General features: G+C 42.6%; 1 protein-coding gene and 2 long non-coding RNA genes across 4 annotated transcripts in view; 2 read left to right on the plus strand and 1 right to left on the minus strand.

Moving 5' to 3' along the window:
- LOC106568513 (lysosome membrane protein 2) overlaps positions 1-14,951 on the minus strand; it is a 65,516-nt gene that overhangs the window by 25,910 nt on the left and 24,655 nt on the right. For both annotated transcript variants that reach the window (XR_001320312.2, XM_014138934.2), the window contains exons 3-6: positions 10,731-10,878; positions 9,924-10,115; positions 9,586-9,677; positions 2,843-2,962 (exon numbers count right to left, since the gene is read on the minus strand). Coding sequence is in view for 1 of the 2 variants with exons in the window: in XM_014138934.2 (XP_013994409.1) it covers positions 2,843-2,962; positions 9,586-9,677; positions 9,924-10,115; positions 10,731-10,878 (552 nt within the window). In the remaining variant the exon portion in view is untranslated. The remainder of the gene's footprint in view (positions 1-2,842; positions 2,963-9,585; positions 9,678-9,923; positions 10,116-10,730; positions 10,879-14,951) is intronic.
- Positions 6,043-6,356, plus strand: LOC123726115 (uncharacterized). Its single transcript, XR_006758435.1, has 2 exons — positions 6,043-6,146; positions 6,317-6,356. It is a non-coding gene; the product is annotated as an uncharacterized lncRNA (long non-coding RNA).
- LOC123726116 (uncharacterized) lies at positions 7,412-7,725 on the plus strand. The gene is made up of 2 exons (XR_006758436.1): positions 7,412-7,515; positions 7,686-7,725. It is a non-coding gene; the product is annotated as an uncharacterized lncRNA (long non-coding RNA).

Raw genomic sequence — 14,951 nt, forward strand, 5'->3', positions numbered from 1 at the left:
AGAATCCCCTAATCTCACAACCCAGAATCCCCTAATCTCGCAACCCAGAATCCCCTAATCTCACAACCCAGAATCCCCTATTCTCACAACCCAGAATCCCCTAATCTCACAACCCAGAATCCCCTAATCTCGCAACCCAGAATCCCCTAATCTCACAAACCAGAATCCCCTATTCTCACAACACAGAATCCCCTAATCTCACCACCCACCATCTCAAATTGTGCACTAGCTAGCTATTTAACAAAATGTACATATGTTTACACCTTTTTTTCATGAGATTAACATTCCCCCAGTGGAACATAGTGCATAAACTTTGGAGGTACCAAAACTGGAGGTACCACAACTGGAGGTACCACAACTGGAGGTACCACAACTGGAGGTACCACAACTGGAGGTACCACAACTGGAGGTACCACAACTGGAGGTACCAAAACTGGTACCTCCAGTTGACAGTTGACTTGGATCATTGCCAAATAGTCTTTCTGCCGATGTGCATCAGCTCGTCTGTAATACTCAAAACAATGTGTGTATAAACAATGTGTGTATAAAGGTTGTTGGACATGAATAATGACTGGAACAACAACTTCCTATTGTAAATATAATACAAAGAACAGGAAGTGGGCTGGGAGCCACTGGCTGCTTCCCAAAGGTCAAATAGTGCACTATGTAGGAAATAGGATGCCATTTGGGATGTCCCCTTCAGCCACAATAACAGATGACCAGTCGTTTGGTCGCTGCTACTTATGTGTGTAAGAAGGTGAAAGGGTTTTTTCAAACATTCATTGGAGGTTTTGACGAGTTAAAACTGTGCTCCTGATGAAAATGGCAGATGCACATGCCAATCCAGCTGATTACTTCCGTCCGTCCTGAACAAAGGGGGGGAGGAAGTTCGCAGTAGTCGACTTGTCCCTGTTTTTTAGGTCAAGGTTCCCAGCTAAAATAGACCGATCCCCCCACCCACACACTCCACCAATCAACAACAAGGGGAGAGTCTCATATATTTAGGTGAAAAGTCATGTAGAGATACAAAGAGGTTAATTGGGCGTATCAAAATACAAGCAGGGATGGGTAAAAATGACTAAATACAGATAACAAATACCATAAAGGCCAATGTATCAAAATAAACAACAAAATACTTGTATTTTGAAATGCATTTCATTAAAATACACGTGTTTTGTATTTTAAAATACAAAAATACATTTGCAAGTAGCTGGCCCAAACACCAACAGCATTCTCAGTAACAGTTACAAAAACATTTTCCTTGCTATGACTGTGATATGTTGTTGTTTAACACCTTAGTTGAGCAAGTCACTCTGGATAAGAATGTCTACTAAATGACCAAAATGTAGATGTGAAATGGAACATGACAAATTAACTGCAAAGAACACTGGGTATTGTTTTGGGGCGGAGCTCACTAGAATAATACTCATCCTACACATTTATATTAGACCATAGGGAGGTAAAGCTAGCTGGACGAGGTCCGTAGGGAGGTAAAGCTAGCTGGACGAGGTCCGTAGGGAGGTAAAGCTAGCTGGACGAGGTCTGTAGGGAGGTAAAGCTAGCTGGACGAGGTCCGTAAGTAGGTAAAGCTAGCTGGATGAGGGCCATAGGGATGTAAAGCTAGCTGGATGAGGGCCATAGGGAGGAAAAGCTAGCTGGATGAGGGCCGTAGGGAGGTAAAGCTAGCTGGATGAGGGCCGTAGGGAGGTAAAGCTAGCTGGATGAGGGCCATAGGGATGTAAAGCTAGCTGGATGAGGGCCGTAGGGAGGTAAAGATAGCTGGATGAGGGCCGTAGGGAGGTAAAGCTAGCTGGATGAGGGCCGTAGGGAGGTAAAGCTAGCTGGATGAGGGCCATAGGGATGTAAAGCTAGCTGGATGAGGGCCGTAGGGAGGTAAAGCTAGCTGGATGAGGGCCGTAGGGAGGTAAAGATAGCTATAGCAGTGTGTAAGTTACAAGGATGTTATGATGATAACCATCTCACAAGATCCCTGTCATGTGAACACATTATTCCCCTGACACTAATAAAATATTACTTCCCCTTCTGCTGAGGCGAGGTTGTAGGGCCCAGAATAACCCGCTACCTCATCAGCACACACATCCTAACCATGTGAAAGGTCAGAAGAACACAGGCCATTGCTCAATATGAAACATCGCTGTTCTAGTGAGATCCTTTTAACACAGCGAAACTGTACTGAACACTAAACTTAAAAGAGGTACATTTTGTTTTCAGTGGCCTTTGATATACAGTTTAGCAAGGTTGTTTGGGGTCAATGACATTTCAATGAATGAAGTATGTATAAACTTTTGATTGTTTTTATTAAATCAGGAAATGGAATTTATCCAAATCCTACCGTTTAGTAAAGCATCTGTTCTGTTCGGACATAATCTGAATTCTGTACTTTGTACTGTTCCTGCACAGGTCAGTGGTGAAGACTCTGTTCCTTCTTGAACAACAGGAGATGGAAGGCACTGGTTACTCTGATGTCCCACTACCTCATCAGCACTCACATCCTAACCAGCTGAAAAGTCAACCATGAGGAGAGCTCTATCAGGCCATTGGTGAGAGACTGAGAGTCAACATTCTCGTGGGATCCTTCTACCACAGGGAGAATGTGTGTAGTGGGCGTTCCAGTGACCTATGATATTATTTAGCAGGGTTGGGGACCAATTCTGTTTCCTTATATAAAAGAAAATACTTCCTGAATTGACTTGAATTGAAATGGAATCGACTCCCAAACCTTCTGTTTTAAAATGGTGTGTTTTAGTGACCTTTCCACATACTGTTTCATCTGTTTCGTTCTGACATGACTGCGTACTCAGTTTTGTGCGCTGTAGCCTACCTGCACAGATCGGGACTGAAGATGTACAGTCTCTCCGTCTTGGACAGCAGGGGGTGGAAGGCACTGCCGTCTGTACCGTTGATCATATTACTCTGCTCAGACGTCCACAGGCTCAGTTTACTGAAACACAATGATTTATTTCTAAATGTAACTCAATTAAAGGAAGAATCTAATACCTATAAAATACAAAAGCACTGTCTAGCCCAATGTTTGATTGTTTAGGTTTATACGACTTATCAAACAATGTATTAAATCAAATCAAATGAAATGTTATTGGTCACGTACATATATTTAGCAGATGTTATTGCGGGTGTATCGAAATGCTTGTGTTACTAGCTCTAACAGTGCAATAATATCTAACAATTCACAACAATACACACAAATCTAAAAGTAAAATTATTAAAGTGACTAGTGTTCCATAATTAAAGTGACTAGTGTTCCATTATTAAAGTGACTAGTGTTCCATAATTAAAGTGACTAGTGTTCCATTATTAAAGTGACTAGTGTTCCATTATTAAAGTGACTAGTATTCCATTATTAAAGTGACTAGTGTTCCATTATTAAAGTGACTAGTGTTCCATTATTAAAGTGACTAGTGTTCCATTATTAAAGTGACTAGTGTTCCATAATTAAAGTGACTAGTGTTCCATTATTAAAGTGACTAGTATTCCATTATTAAAGTGACTAGTGTTCCATTATTAAAGTGACTAGTGTTCCATTATTAAAGTGACTAGTGTTCCATTATTAAAGTGACTAGTGTTCCATTATTAAAGTAACCAGTAATTCCATGTCTATATAGGGCAGCAGCCTCTAAGGTGCAGGGTTGAGTAGCTGGGTGGTAATTGGCTAGTGATGGCTGTTTAACAGTCTGATGGCCTTGAGATACAATGTTAATACACATTTGTGCTTTATCTTGTTAGGTTCTATAACAGAGTAAAAAAAAACTCATGGACAACTAGGGAAAGCTTGAACCAAGTTTATTCACCCAATGGGTCAGACAGCTGACAGCTGAACAGACAAAGACATGTTCCCACCAGCACAAGTATATATACCCCACTTTAGGTGTGGTATATATAAGCAGGAAGTTAACTGATGTGAACTGTTCCTTCTCAATGTGACCCGGACCTAACCTCGGGCCCCATTCCTCACTACTTATCAGTGACATAAACCATGTGATTGCCTTTCCTTTACTCAGTACATTCCCCTGGCTCATATCCAACCTGAATTGACCTCACGATATTCAAACGTCCTACAGATATCCATTAACTTCTGGTGTAGAAACCAGACTGTGGTCCTTCTCCTTTCCATAGGATACCTGCTGTCTAACAAGAACATGTTCTGACAGAATGTAAACGTTCTGCATTCCCCTCTCTCTCTCTCTCCGTAGCATTGATCAAGGATATTTCACACTTCAAGTTCAGAAGTCTGAAGCCATCAATCTAATCAAAGGGGAAGAAGGAAAAGATGCTGCCCTGCGTCCATACTGATACTCTAGCAGGACGTGAGAAGATAGCTAACGAGAAGTTCTCATTGAGTCTTTTCTAACAGGGCCAAATACCAGAATGTGACAATCACACAGCTCTGTGTTCTGGCTAGGCTAGGGGCCTCTGGGGAGTCTCTCTCTCTCTCTCTCTCTGGTGCTGCAGACTCCTGGTCCACATTCCAAATGGAACCCTATTTCCTATACAGAGCACTACTTTGAAACAGGGCCAACAGGGGCTCTGGTCAAAAGTAGGAGCACTACATAGAGAATAGTGTGCCATTTGGGATGCAAGCCCTGTCCTCTGTTACTCTCTCGCAGTATGTAGAAGGTCTTAGGAAACCTGTGGACTGTTCCATTCCAGTCTTTTACACAAGAGAGTTACTTAATGATGGGTTTCTCATCATCAAACACAAGTGTTCATCTAGGAGACGATGTGCAGGTTACAGTATGTAATGTAGCAGACGGAGGATGTGCAGGTTACAGTATGTAATGTAGCAGACATAGGATGTGCAGGTACAGTATGTAATGTAGCAGACAGTTAGATGATGTGCAGGTACAGTATGTAATGTAGCAGACAGACAATGTGCAGGTACAGTATGTAATGTAGCAGACAGACGATGTGCAGGTACAGTATGTAATGTAGCAGACAGTTAGAGGATGTGCAGGTACAGTATGTAATGTAGCAGACAGTTAGAGGATGTGCAGGTACAGTATGTAATGTAGCAGACAGTTAGAGGATGTGCAGGCACAGTATGTAATGTAGCAGACAGTTAGAGGATGTGCAGGTACAGTATGTAATGTAGCAGACAGACGATGTGCAGGTACAGTATGTAATGTAGCAGACAGATGATGTGCAGGTACAGTATGTACTGTAGCAGACAGAGGATGTGCAGGTTACAGTATGTAATGTAGCAGACAGAGGATGTGCAGGTACAGTATGTAATGTAGCAGACAGTTAGAGGATGTGCAGGTTACAGTATGTAATGTAGCAGACAGTTAGAGGATGTGCAGGTTACAGTATGTAATGTAGCAGACAGACGATGTGCAGGTACAGTATGTAATGTAGCAGACAGTTAGAGGATGTGCAGGTACAGTATGTAATGTAGCAGACAGAGGATGTGCAGGTACAGTATGTAATGTAGCAGACAGTTAGACGATGTGCAGGTACAGTATGTAATGTAGCAGACAGTTAGAGGATGTGCAGGTACAGTATGTAATGTAGCAGACAGAGGATGTGCAGGTACAGTATGTAATGTAGCAGACAGTTAGACGATGTGCAGGTACAGTATGTAATGTAGCAGACAGTTAGAGGATGTGCAGGTACAGTATGTAATGTAGCAGACAGTTAGAGGATGTGCAGGTACAGTATGTAATGTAGCAGACAGACGATGTGCAGGTTACAGTATGTAATGTAGCAGACAGACGATGTGCAGGTACAGTATGTAATGTAGCAGACAGTTAGAGGATGTGCAGGTACAGTATGTAATGTAGCATACAGACGATGTGCAGGTTACAGTATGTAATGTAGCAGACAGTTAGACGATGTGCAGGTACAGTATGTAATGTAGCATACAGACGATGTGCAGGTTACAGTATGTAATGTAGCAGACAATTAGAGGATGTGCAGGTACAGTATGTAATGTAGCAGACAGTTAGACGATGTGCAGGTTACAGTATGTAATGTAGCAGACAGTTAGACGATGTGCAGGTACAGTATGTAATGTAGCAGACAGACGATGTGAAGGTTACAGTATGTAATGTAGCAGACAGACGATGTGCAGGTACAGTATGTAATGTAGCAGACAGTTAGAGGATGTGCAGGTACAGTATGTATTGTAGCAGACAGTTAGAGGATGTGCAGAAAACAGTATGTATGTACAGTATGTAATGTAGCAGACAGTAAGATGATGTGCAGGTACAGTATTTAATGTAGCAGACAGAGGATGTGCAGGTCCAGTATGTAATGTAGCAGACAGTTAGACGATGTGCAGGTACAGTATGTAATGTAGCAGACAGTTAGAGGATGTGCAGGTACAGTATGTAATGTAGCAGACAGAGGATGTGCAGGTACAGTATGTAATGTAGCAGACAGTTAGAGGATGTGCAGGTTACAGTATGTAATGTAGCAGACAGTTAGACGATGTGCAGGTAAAGTATGTAATGTAGCAGACAGTTAGACGATGTGCAGGTACAGTATGTAATGTAGCAGACAGAGGATGTGCAGGTACAGTATGTAATGTAGCAGACAGAGGATGTGCAGGTACAGTATGTAATGTAGCAGACAGTTAGAGGATGTGCAGGTTACAGTATGTAATGTAGCAGACAGAGGATGTGCAGGTACAGTATGTAATGTAGCAGACAGTTAGACGATGTGCAGGTACAGTATGTAATGTAGCAGACAGTTAGAGGATGTGCAGGTACAGTATGTAATGTAGCAGACAGACGATGTGCAGGTACAGTATGTAATGTAGCAGACAGACGATGTGCAGGCACAGTATGTAATGTAGCAGACAGAGGATGTGCAGGTACAGTATGTACTGTAGCAGACAGTTAGAGGATGTGCAGGTACAGTATGTAATGTAGCAGACAGTTAGAGGATGTGCAGGTACAGTATGTAATGTAGCAGACAGTTCGAGGATGTGCAGGTACAGTATGTAATGTAGCAGACAGACGATGTGCAGGTTACAGTATGTAATGTAGCAGACAGTTCGAGGATGTGCAGGTACAGTATGTAATGTAGCAGACAGAGGATGTGCAGGTACAGTATGTAATGTAGCAGACAGTTAGACGATGTGCAGGTACAGTATGTAATGTAGCAGACAGTTAGACGATGTGCAGGTTACAGTATGTAATGTAGCAGACAGTTAGACGATGTGCAGGTACAGTATGTAATGTAGCAGAGAGACGATGTGCAGGTACAGTATGTAATGTAGCAGACAATTAGAGGATGTGCAGGTACAGTATGTAATGTAGCAGACAGTTAGAGGATGTGCAGGTTACAGTATGTAATGTAGCAGACTGTTAGAGGATGTGCAGGTACAGTATGTAATGTAGCAGACAGTTAGAGGATGTGCAGGTTACAGTATGTAATGTAGCAGACAGACGATGTGAAGGTTACAGTATGTAATGTAGCAGACAGACGATGTGCAGGTACAGTATGTAATGTAGCAGACAGTTAGAGGATGTGCAGGTACAGTATGTATTGTAGCAGACAGTTAGAGGATGTGCAGAAAACAGTATGTATGTACAGTATGTAATGTAGCAGACAGTAAGATGATGTGCAGGTACAGTATTTAATGTAGCAGACAGAGGATGTGCAGGTCCAGTATGTAATGTAGCAGACAGTTAGACGATGTGCAGGTACAGTATGTAATGTAGCAGACAGTTAGAGGATGTGCAGGTACAGTATGTAATGTAGCAGACAGAGGATGTGCAGGTACAGTATGTAATGTAGCAGACAGTTAGAGGATGTGCAGGTTACAGTATGTAATGTAGCAGACAGTTAGACGATGTGCAGGTAAAGTATGTAATGTAGCAGACAGTTAGACGATGTGCAGGTACAGTATGTAATGTAGCAGACAGAGGATGTGCAGGTACAGTATGTAATGTAGCAGACAGAGGATGTGCAGGTACAGTATGTAATGTAGCAGACAGTTAGAGGATGTGCAGGTTACAGTATGTAATGTAGCAGACAGAGGATGTGCAGGTACAGTATGTAATGTAGCAGACAGACGATGTGCAGGTACAGTATGTAATGTAGCAGACAGACGATGTGCAGGCACAGTATGTAATGTAGCAGACAGAGGATGTGCAGGTACAGTATGTACTGTAGCAGACAGTTAGAGGATGTGCAGGTACAGTATGTAATGTAGCAGACAGAGGATGTGCAGGTACAGTATGTAATGTAGCAGACAGAGGATGTGCAGGTACAGTATGTACTGTAGCAGACAGTTAGAGGATGTGCAGGTTACAGTATGTAATGTAGCAGACAGAGGATGTGCAGGTACAGTATGTAATGTAGCAGACAGTTAGACGATGTGCAGGTACAGTATGTAATGTAGCAGACAGTTAGAGGATGTGCAGGTTACAGTATGTAATGTAGCAGACAGTTAGAGGATGTGCAGGTACAGTATGTAATGTAGCAGACAGACGATGTGCAGGTACAGTATGTAATGTAGCAGACAGACGATGTGCAGGCACAGTATGTAATGTAGCAGACAGAGGATGTGCAGGTACAGTATGTACTGTAGCAGACAGTTAGAGGATGTGCAGGTACAGTATGTAATGTAGCAGACAGTTAGAGGATGTGCAGGTACAGTATGTAATGTAGCAGACAGTTCGAGGATGTGCAGGTACAGTATGTAATGTAGCAGACAGACGATGTGCAGGTTACAGTATGTAATGTAGCAGACAGTTCGAGGATGTGCAGGTACAGTATGTAATGTAGCAGACAGAGGATGTGCAGGTACAGTATGTAATGTAGCAGACAGACGATGTGCAGGTACAGTATGTAATGTAGCATACAGACGATGTGCAGGTTACAGTATGTAATGTAGCAGACAGTTAGACGATGTGCAGGTACAGTATGTAATGTAGCAGACAGTTAGACGATGTGCAGGTACAGTATGTAATGTAGCAGACAGTTAGAGGATGTGCAGGTACAGTATGTAATGTAGCAGACAGTTAGACGATGTGCAGGTACAGTATGTAATGTAGCATACAGACGATGTGCAGGTTACAGTATGTAATGTAGCAGACAGTTAGACGATGTGCAGGTACAGTATGTAATGTAGCAGACAGTTCGAGGATGTGCAGGTACAGTATGTAATGTAGCAGACAGAGGATGTGCAGGTACAGTATGTAATGTAGCAGACAGATGATGTGCAGGTACAGTATGTAATGTAGCAGACAGAGGATGTGCAGGTACAGTATGTAATGTAGCAGACAGTTAGAGGATGTGCAGGTACAGTATGTAATGTAGCAGACAGATGATGTGCAGGTACAGTATGTAATGTAGCAGACAGATGATGTGCAGGTACAGTATGTAATGTAGCAGACAGTTAGAGGATGTGCAGGTACAGTATGTAATGTAGCAGACTGTTACAACACAGCACTATCTTTTGGAGTCACTTTCTTATGAGGATCCAGCACTCCACTTTTTTTTGGGGAAGAATAATCTGTGAGTGAGTATCACGTTGTCTATTATCTAAGTTACAACACAGAAACATGTGTGTCATCGTGGGCCAATATGTTTCGGTACCTTTCCCCTTTAAACGTGGCTACCCTGCCGTAGTCCATGAAGTCCGCCTCCCCGGTATGATAAACAAATTCACCATCGTTGCTTCCATTTTTCTACAGAGTGGGAAAATAATGAAAATCATTTTAAAGTGTATATTTTATTTTCTCATATTATTATTTTATCACCGCACAGGACTTTAGGTGGCCACGGCAACCCCCAGCAGATACAACAGGTTGCAGTGACCATTGTAAATCCAACGTCTCCTAGGCTACAGTACCCAAATACTTATTTACGGAACTTAGTGAGGAACTGAGTAGGTCAAATTCTTCATTTTGTATTGGCACCGAGTGGACACCTACCTTGTACATTAGGCCAAAGTACTCGTCGATCTCTGGGTTTATGGGATGGATGCGGGACAACAGAGGGTCCTTGAAGCCCCACAGCAGCTCGTTGACGGAGCGCGTCATGAACATGCCGACTTGCAGGGAGTTCATCCATACAGATACCATCGAACTCTTCCAGAAACTATCCTTCACCTTGTTCATCACCGCCTGAGGAGGGAGGAGGGAGGGGGAACCTGAAAACCCTGTTTACTCAGCACAACCTGAAAACCCTGTTTACTCAGCACAACCTGAAAACCCTGTTTACTCAGCACAACCTGAAAACCCTGTTTACTCAGCACAACCTGAAAACCCTGTTTACTCAACACAACCTGAAAACCCTGTTTACTCAGCACAACCTGAAAACCCTGTTTACTCAGCATAACCTGAAAACCCTGTTTACTCAGCACAACCTGAAAACCCTGTTTACTCAGCACAACCTGAAAACCCTGTTTACTCAGCACAACCTGAAAACCCTGTTCTACTCAGCACAACCTGAAAACCCTGTTTACTCAGCACAACCTGAAAACCCTGTTTACTCAACACAACCTGAAAACCCTGTTTACTCAGCATAACCTGAAAACCCTGTTTACTCAGCACAACCTGAAAACCCTGTTTACTCAGCATAACCTGAAAACCCTGTTTACTCAGCACAACCTGAAAACCCTGTTTACTCAGCACAACCTGAAAACCCTGTTTACTCAGCACAACCTGAAAACCCTGTTTACTCAGCACAACCTGAAAACCCTGTTCTACTCAGCACAACCTGAAAACACGGTTACTCACCACAGCTGGGATATTGATGGTTGTGATCATGTCATCATCAGGATCACCTACAGAGCGCTCTGGCAGGAACACAAATGTCTTGGGTTGGTAGGCAGACACTCTGGTCCCATTATCTACAAAAGTCACATTCTCCTTGGCCCTGTACTCCCTGGAACAGAGCAGACAAGGGGAAAGTCAGTCTCTGCAAACATCACAATTTCCTTGGGCCTGTACAACTTGACAAAGCAACTGCCAAATTTACCCAACATCCACATTTTGCAATATAATGCATAACTATTTCAACATATTCCATCACAAATCGAATAAACCAGGCTAGGTAATTAGGTTAGGTTAAGAAGCCAGATTATCCTGACTAGGTAATTAGGTTAGGTTAAGAAGACAGATTATCCAGACTAGGTAATTAGGTTAGGTTAAGAAACCAGATTATCCTGACTAGGTAATTAGGTTAGCTCAAGAAAACAGATTATCCAGACTAGGTAATTAGGTTAAGAAGACAGATTATCCAGACTAGGTAATTAGGTTAGGTTAAGAACCCAGATTATCCTGACTAGGTAATTAGGTTAGGTTAAGAAACCAGATTATCCTGACTAGGTAATTAGGTTAGGTCAAGAAAACAGATTATCCAGACTAGGTAATTAGGTTAAGAAGACAGATTATCCAGACTAGGTAATTAGGTTAGGTTAAGAAGACAGATTATCCTGACATCAAGTGTGCCAGTGTCACGTCCTGGCCAGTAAAAGGGGTTATTTGTCATTGTAGTTGGTCAGGGCGTGGCAGGGGGTGTTTGTTTTGTGTGGTTGGGTATTGTGGGTTTAGGTTCTAGTTTTCTTATTTCTATGTTTATCTAGCTTTTCTAGTTCTATGTGAGTTTTGTCAATGACCTCCAATTAGAGGTAGCTGGTTGTTGTTGTCTCTAATTGGAGGCCATATTTAGTTGTGTTTGTTTTCACTGGGTTTTGTGGGTGGTTGTTTCTAGTATAGTCTATGCACCTTACTGGACTGTTTTCGTCACTTGTTTTGTATTGATTAAGTGTTTTCTTTAATAAATAAGAGGATGAGCACTTTACCCGCTGCGTTTTGGTCCCCCTTCAACGACGAGTGTTACAGCCAGCTGTATGTTTTTTGTACGCTGTATGTATGTTTTTTTGCTCTAGCCATGGACGTTGATATTTGTTTTAGAGAGCGTCCTTTGGTGCATTAACAGCGATAACCCACTTCTCTCATCATTGACGTTGAAATGACGATCTACTTTAAAAAATGGACTAAATAGTGACTATTGTGTTATGGGTTAGATGGAATGCTATATGTGCAAATGTATTTGTAGCAGGAGGCGAGGTACATACAAGGCCTGTGTTTGAGACAGAATGTTTACATAAGGCTCATAAATTAAGGTTGGGGTGATAGTCTCTGGGGGATGATACCTCTGGGGGACACCTACAACACCTGATGTCACAGGAAGGTAAAAAGATCAATAACCACCCGAGCCACTGCCTGTTCTCCCTGCTTCCATCCAGAAGACGAGGTCAGTACAGGTGCATCAAAGCTGGGACAGAGAGATTGAAAAACAGCTTCTATCTCAAGGTCATCAGATTGTTAAACAGCCAACACTAGCACAGAGAGGCTGCTGCCTACCTACAGACTTGATATCATCGGCCACTTTAATAAATGGAACACTAATCACTTTAATAACGGCACTTTAAGAATGTTTACATATCTCGCATTTCTCATCTCATATGTACAGTGAGGGAAAAAAGTATTTGATCCCCTGCTGATTTTGTACGTTTGCCCACTGACAAAGAAATGATCAGTCTATAATTTTAATGTAGTTGGCCACCAGGTTTGCACACATCTCAGGAGGGATTTTGTCCCACTCCTCTTTGCAGATCTTCTCCAAGTCATTAAGGTTTCGAGGCTGACGTTTGGCAACTCGAACCTTCAGCTCCCTTCACAGATTTTCTATGGGATTAAGGTCTGGAGACTGGCTAGACCACTCCAGGACCTTAATGTGCTTCTTCTTGAGCCACTCCTTTGTTGCCTTGGCCGTGTGTTTTGGGTCATTGTCATGCTGGAATACCCATCCACGACCCATTTTCAATGCCCTGGCTGAGGGAAGGAGGTTCTCACCCAAGATTTGATGGTACATGGCCCCGTCCATCGTCCCTTTGATGCGGTGAAGTTGTCCTGTCCCCTTAGCAGAAAAACACCCCCAAAGCATAATGTTTCCACCTCCATGTTTGACGGTGGGGATGGTGTTCTTGGGGTCATAGGCAGCATTCTTCCTCCTCCAAACACGGCGAGTTGAGTTGATGCCAAAGAGCTCCATTTTGGTCTCATATGACCACAACACTTTCACCAGTTGTCCTCTGAATCATTCAGATGTTCATTGGCAAACTTCAGACAGGCATGTATATGTGCTTTCTTGAGCAGGGGGACCTTGCGGGCGCTGCAGGATTTCAGTCCTTCACGGCGTAGTGTGTTACCAATTGTTTTCTTGGTGACTATGGTCCCAGCTGCCTTGAGATCATTGACAAGATCCTCCCGTGTAGTTCTGGGCTGATTCCTCACCGTTCTCATGATCATTGCAACTCCACGAGGTGAGATCTTGCATGGAGCCCCAGGCTGAGGGAGATTGACAGTTCTTTTGTGTTTCTTCCATTTGCGAATAATCGCACCAACTGTTGTCACCTTCTCACCAAGCTGCTTGGCGATGGTCTTGTAGCCCATTCCAGCCTTGTGTAGGTCTACAATCTTGTCCCTGACATCCTTGGAGAGCTCTTTGGTCTTGGCCATGGTGGAGAGTTTGGAATCTGATTGATTGATTGATTGCTTCTGTGGACAGGTGTCTTTTATACAGGTAACAAGCGGAGATTAGGAGCACTCCCTTTAAGAGTGTGCTCCTAATCTCAGCTCGTTACCTGTATAAAAGACACCTGGGAGCCAGAAATCTTTCTGATTGAGAGGGGGTCAAATACTTATTTCCCTCATTAAAATGCAAATCCTTTTATAACATTTTTGACATGCGTTTTTCTGGATTTTTTTGTTGTTATTCTGTCTCTTACTGTTCAAATAAACCTACCATTAAAATTATAGACTGATCATTTCTTTGTCAGTGGGCAAATGTACAAAATCAGCAGGGGATCAAATACTTTTTTCCCTCACTGTATATACTGTATCCTACACTATTATATACTATCTATTGCATCTTAGCCGCTCTGTCACTGCTCATCCATATATTTTATACTTATATATTCTCATTCCTTCACTAGATTGTGTGTATTAGGTTTTGTTGTGGAATGTGTTAGATATTACCTGTTAGATACTGCTACACTGTCGGATCTAGAAGCATAAGCATTTCACTACACTCGCAATAACATCTGCTAACCATGTGTATGTGACCAATAAAATGTGATTTGATTTGATGATACCATTCCTCAATGTATATTGTTATAGGAGATAGCTCGTAGGAGAGGGAGGACAGCTAACTGTGCACAATATAGAGACTATTATGAAGTAACGTTGAACGTTACACAGGCCCAGATCATGGTGAGAGTAGCAGAGATAGGGTTGGCATAGCACAAGAGTGTTATCCACAGGTAGCGACTGTAGCAGAACACAGGAGGTCATTGGAGATGTTGGTGGCTAGGGGACCAGGTATGAGTTGGGAGACAGGTAGGGAGTATCTGAAAGGGTCAGTCCTAGATCTATCAGTGAACCCACGAACAGTACAAAGAGCAGGAAACAGATTCCAGGAAGTAGTTATTATCACGGTAGTCGCTGTAGGGACAGTAACTGAAAGAGGCTATAGTAACAGCATGGAATTGGACTACGGCGCAAATGAGGGATTTTGAGGTATGTGTCATGGGCAGTGTCAGTAGTAGCAGGGGGTCCTTTAGTAGCATTATTGGGATATCATTTTATGAGGGAAATTGATGTTGAAACTTATATACAGTGTTGAGTTACCTCAAGATGAGGTAAAGTTGCTATAGGCCAACGTAAATGTATATCTGGTGGCTATGAAGGAGAAGGGGAGCAAAGTGACAATGACATGGCTTGGGAACACCTCTCAGAGCCTATGGCCGGAAAGGAGAAGACTGGATGAAAGCATGAGTATCTTTTAGGGCCTTCATTTCAGTGAAATCCAGCAGGAAAGTATCCTGTATGCATAGAGTCAGGCGAAGAGAGAGTAGGAATTGTCATGTTATCAAACTTTGATTGTTCTTT

The sequence above is a fragment of the Salmo salar genome, chromosome ssa13 (assembly GCF_905237065.1).
Source record: "Salmo salar chromosome ssa13, Ssal_v3.1, whole genome shotgun sequence".
In the NCBI taxonomy this organism is placed as follows: domain Eukaryota; kingdom Metazoa; phylum Chordata; class Actinopteri; order Salmoniformes; family Salmonidae; genus Salmo; species Salmo salar.